Below are 5,464 nucleotides of genomic sequence, written 5' to 3'. Positions count from 1 at the left end.
AATGTCTATCTAATCACTTTCACATTCTTCAACCCTCAGCACCAACGTTGTGTACTTTCCTTGTTTCAATACACAACATCGTCACCATCGCTTTAATTTCTAATTCTATCCTCTGTTCTGTTCTCCCAGTTTCAACTTCAAACTAACTACAATATTCATTCTGCAATGGAGGAATCACCTTCTTCTTCATCACCTTCTTCTTCCTCAGCATCAACTTCTCAGCATCTGGCAGAAGAAGCCAATCCTGATTCTGAGAATTCAAATGAACAGAATCATCAGCAACTTCCTTCTCTGACATATAGGGTTGACATTTCTATGGCCAATTCATATCTTGCTGCTACTAGGGATGACGTCTGGTCTTGTCTCATCATTCTCGTCACTTTTTGGTTGGTCGGTTAGTTAGTTTGTTTCTTCCTCCTCTTTGTTTTTTGTTTGTTGAAATTTTCTTTTCCCAATGTTAAATATTGTGTTTTGAGTTATTAATTAATAATTAATTTTGATTGTTGGTTTCAAGCAGCAACAATGGGTCTGGTTCTTGGTATTTATGGAACCACAACATTGCAATTGGGTCCTTATTCCTCAGTTTTAATACAAGTGAACTCAATGTTTGTTCAGTCTATCACGGTAAGATTTTTTCTTACATCTCTAAGTTCATTCAAAAAAGAATTACCAAATAGTCCTATATAAGCATTTTTTTTAAACCTCACACCTATCTTGTTCTTTGTGAACAACGAAACAAGGAAAATGTAGATAATATGATTATATTGTTGTTTCTTTTCTTCTTGTTCTTTTTATTTAAGTTAATCATTTTATTCAATGATTGATGAACAAATAGGTGGAACATGTTGATGAACCGAAACCTGGGATAATGCTATATGGATTTGATGAATCACCTGGCCTTGATGTCAAAATGAACTGGTCTAAGTCATATAGTGGATCTCTACAACACAATTTTTACAAGGCAAGTTTGTTTTACTATTTTTTTTCTTTATTTTAGAGATAATATAACTTCTAATTCCAAAACTTTCTCTCAATTATCGATTTATTTCTTGAACTTTGATGTTTATTAAGTTAAAGAATTATAGAAACTAAGTTGTTTTGAGTCAAAGTTTAAGGACTAAATCGATAATTGAAAACAAGTTTAAGAACCAAAATTATATTTTCTTTTTATTTTATTCTTACTCAATGCATCGCCCTTGATGCTTCATTTAATGTGGTGGAACTGAAACTTTTTGTAAATATTACAGGAATGGATATTCTACCTGAACAAACACTCTCAATTGGATATCTTTTACAATGTTAAATCCCCAAGACTTTCATATCTATCCCTTGTTATTGCTCAAGGTAAAGTTCCACTTTCTTCATCATTTGTGGTAAAAAAAAAAAAAAACCAATAAAAATTTGGATCTTATGTGTTGCAGAGAGTACAAGATTAGAAGCCACGCTATGCATGACTCTATAAATAGTACAGCTTCCAGTAGTTCATATATAGGTGCATAGTTCAAGAAAAATGGATTATTCTGATGACCAAGTAACATAGGTTGTTTGTATTAGAATTCATAAGAATAAAATGAAGAGTTTATAAGATGAATCTAGACTCCTTAGAGTGGTTCCAAGCATGGTTTACCAAGTGACATTCTTGTCGATCCTGGGCAACATTGAACTCTCTTATGCTTGGTTTGGATGGAGGCAAAAGTGGGAAAAAAATGGAGAAGGCGGAATACCAGAAGAAAAACCACTGGGCACTTAGATTAACTGAAGTGCTCAACTAGAGGTTCGAGATCTTGGTATGCAGCAGTGATTAAGCTCTGAATGGGAAGTATGTGCCCCCTCAAAGAGGTGCTTGCAAGCTGTTGATTGGATTAGTTTGGGTCAAAGACTTAGGATACCAGAGCAAAAACAAAAAGAAAACAATACCAAGAGGGAAAACTGTCAAAATTAAAATAATAATAAATTATTATTATTTTTGGTCGTTTTCCTTAGTAGCATTCTTTCTTCCCTATTTTTCTCCCCATCCAAAACAAGGGTTAGAGTTACAAACTTGCAACAGATAATGCTGTTAGAGACATAGGGTCCCAAAAACAATGAACAGAAAATGAACATAAAGAGATTATGGACTCTCTTAAGTTTACAAAATTGACTTCATGTGATGTATTCATAGAAAAGAATAAAGTACACAGTCCTACTTCCTTGTATTACTCTATGTTTGAATGTATAAGCACATGAATTTTGCATCTTCTAATTGTGATTATGAGCCAATTGCATATTTAAGTTTAAACACAGTTTTCATTATAAAAGCCAACACTAATTATCATAAAGTAACATCATGACAAATTATGATCTGAAGGAAATTTGAATGTAACATCTTTATTTGCATAGCTAATTAATGGCTCATGCATTAAATTGCAGAACATGTTGCATTGATTTGAAACAGAAAGCATGTTGTGTATGTCTTCTGATTTCATAAACATGCAGGTAGAGAACAGCTCTTTGAATGGATAGAGAAGCCATCATTTCCTAACACAACTTTGTCTTGGAATATTATTTATGGTACTTCTCAGTTCCCTCCTATGTAGCACGGATACTTAAAAAAAGTAAACGTACCTGTATCCGATACGATACTTGTAGAATATTTCTGCATACATATCCCATATTCTAACATTTGTGATATGATTTTTTTTCAATAATTTCTTACTATATCACTTAAAAACTTAAAAAAAACACTTAATATTTTAGTTAATTACTATAAATATCCTTATATTACTTTAGAAATTCTTGTTTAAAAATCAAAATACCTATAACTTATATCATAAAATGTTGAAATATACATTATAAATATCCCTGTACCCGTATCTTAAAATTTTGAAAATTTGCCGTATCCCCATATCATGCTGTATCGTATCGGATACTCGTACCCGTATATATGCAACCTAGGTTCCCTCACTCGCCAAGTAAAAATTTCTTCTTTCTTATTTTTCTGCTGCCATGTTAATCTTCAATTTCATGTTTCCTCATTTACAGGGAGGAACAATATTACCCAGAAAATATCAGATCCATTTTCTTATTATGTGGTACTTGCTAACTCACAAACTGAAGATGTGGAGGTAATCAAAAGCTTCTACACTCTGATATATATAAAAAAAATACTTTTCTCATTATTTCATTCAACTTCAAAATATCAACACACAGAAACAGATTCATATTGTTGAAGATATAGATTGAGTTTGTTGATATGCAAGCTAACTGAGAGATTATGTTGAAACCCTTCATAAGACATGGAAGTTAAGAACTGAATTTTCTGTCAAAATCAAAATGATGTTGTGTTTGAACAGGTTGAATTGAAGTTCAGTGTGGATGCAGTTCTGTACAATACAAGCAATGCAATCAATAGATGTTCACCAGATAGCAGTTTGTGTAGATTGGACCTTTTTCTTTCACAGTCTGGTTCTGCAGTATTGACCACTCCTGCTCCTTCACAGGTAACTATTGTTTTCAGCATTTTTTTTTGTTTTTTGTTTTGTTTTACTTTCTCTATTTCGAATAAAAATAAGGATAGGATATTCCAAGACTATCTGTTGGTGTAACTCAGATTTTCTCCAAACACGTGCAACTAGTCAAAGATAAACAAGTCAGGTTCTGTCCTCTCGATATGCACAAAATTGCAAAATTGCACGATTGGAGCGAATACATGAGAAATAACAGAAAATTTTATTCCACTAGGTGGAGTCAACTCATAGATTGCACGATGTTATTATGCTTTGTCAACAACCAAGCCTTGTTAAACTCAGGGCATGACTCCAAAAGGAACATTGTAGATTGAAACTCAAGGTTGATCAATGATTGATATATGATTTTCAGGGAAATTTTGAGGCTGAATTGTTTCATGTGAAACTATCCTATGCACCAAGGTGGATCACATACTTTGTAGCATCAGGTCAATAAATTAATCTTCACACGATCTACTCTCCAAAAATTTACCAAAAACATATAAAAAGAAAGCCACACAGAATTTTGAAATGCAAATTTGGTGCAGGTATTTTGACTCTGCTAATCTTCTTTATCTTGAGATGCTGCAAAGTCTTCCAAAGAGATGGTTCAGACATGGAAAGCTTCCAACAAGTGCGAGTAGTTTCTGAACGAGCACCATTATTGCTGGGTGACAAAAACGACGACGTTTCAAGCTTGGGTTCGTCTTATGAGTCTTTCACTAGTGAAGAGGAAGATCTCACAGAATTGCTTAAAGGGAAGCCATTGAAGGAGGGAGAAGCTGAGAAAAGTCTAAAACACTTGTGTGTGATTTGCTTTGATGCTCCAAGGGATTGCTTCTTTCTTCCATGTGGCCATTGTGCAGCTTGCTTTGAATGTGGAACAAGGTATATTAAACATCTCACTCAATTTTTAATCTTTGGGGAAATCAAACTCAGGTTCTGCAAAAACAAACTAAATACATAAAAATATAGTATTAATTGACAATTTCAATAAAGAAAATGGAATTTCAGAATAAGTGTATAATTTTATGAGGCTTTTCTTTATTTAGATTACTTTTGTTGGACTCTAGGGGTGATTTTCCCTTAATCTTTTTGTTTTTCTTTTCATGGTTAAAATGATGCCCCAGTTAAATAAATTCTTTTTGGGCTGTTAGAATAAGCCTAATGAATCTATCAATATTTATGAAAGTAATTATATATTTATTAATAAGATCTTTACATTTAGGACCGATGGGAATAATAAATAATAATGTACTTATTCTTTGTTTGAAATTTTTAATTTTTTTAAAATTATTTAAATTTTTTTCAGAAAAATATAACATAAAATGGTAATAATTCCTTGATTATTAATTTTTAAAAATGGTAATTTTAATGCAATAAAAAGTCAAAATTTAAAATTTAGGCATGCAAATTAATCTACTTTGACTTGTTGTGGCACGTGGCAGTTAGTTTGATGAGTGGAGTCTTGGTAATGCAGGGTTGTTGATGAAGCCAGTCCTTGTCCCATATGCAGAAGGAGAATTAAGAAAGTTCGAAAAGTTTTCACTGTTTAATTATAATTTTCCTTCTATATCTATAATATATATATATATATATATATATTGTAACATTTACTATGTAATTGCAACGATGGATTTGCAACTTACATAGGAGTAGTTGATAGTTTGATCAAAGTTCTTTAGGAAAAGTCCATACATAGCAAAAATAAAATAACGGTTAATATGATTTGATGACCCCCGAAAATACATTACGACGTTTTACTCTCTCTCTCTCTCTCTCTCTCTCTCTCTGTTTTTTTTGAGGGGGGGTTGGGGGACAACGTTTCAGTCTTTAATTAATTTCGTTGTATGTACAGCATAGTTTCTCAAAAGATTGTACCCTCTTTAATCTAAAATGTAAGCATTTTTCTTCAACTAATTTTAGTTCAAAATATAAGCAATTTGGTACATGTAAAAAAAAATTATTTTATTTCTTAT

The 5,464-nt window shown here is 32.2% G+C and overlaps 1 protein-coding gene across 2 annotated transcripts; it reads left to right on the top strand.

Moving 5' to 3' along the window:
• Positions 1-5,251, top strand: LOC129303650 (E3 ubiquitin-protein ligase APD2-like). 2 transcript variants are annotated; one of them, XM_054943104.1, is made up of 10 exons: positions 1-394; positions 515-624; positions 836-961; positions 1,248-1,344; positions 2,476-2,550; positions 3,022-3,104; positions 3,333-3,479; positions 3,859-3,934; positions 4,034-4,373; positions 4,966-5,251. In XM_054943104.1, the coding sequence occupies exons 1-10, from the start codon at positions 166-168 to the stop codon at positions 5,039-5,041; spliced, it is 1,359 nt and encodes a 452-aa protein (XP_054799079.1). In that variant the 5' UTR covers positions 1-165; the 3' UTR covers positions 5,042-5,251. The 2 variants fall into 2 exon arrangements, with proteins under 2 accessions (XP_054799079.1, XP_054799080.1); XM_054943105.1 differs by having other exon boundaries at positions 5-394; positions 518-624.
• Positions 5,252-5,464: the final 213 nt, after the last annotated feature.

The sequence above is a fragment of the Prosopis cineraria genome, unplaced genomic scaffold, assembly GCF_029017545.1.
Source record: "Prosopis cineraria cultivar Desert tree isolate PC_DT_omini unplaced genomic scaffold, ASM2901754v1 PC2, whole genome shotgun sequence".
In the NCBI taxonomy this organism is placed as follows: domain Eukaryota; kingdom Viridiplantae; phylum Streptophyta; class Magnoliopsida; order Fabales; family Fabaceae; genus Prosopis; species Prosopis cineraria.
Note: the sequence above shows the minus strand (reverse complement) of the source record. Positions and strands in the feature narration are given on the sequence as shown.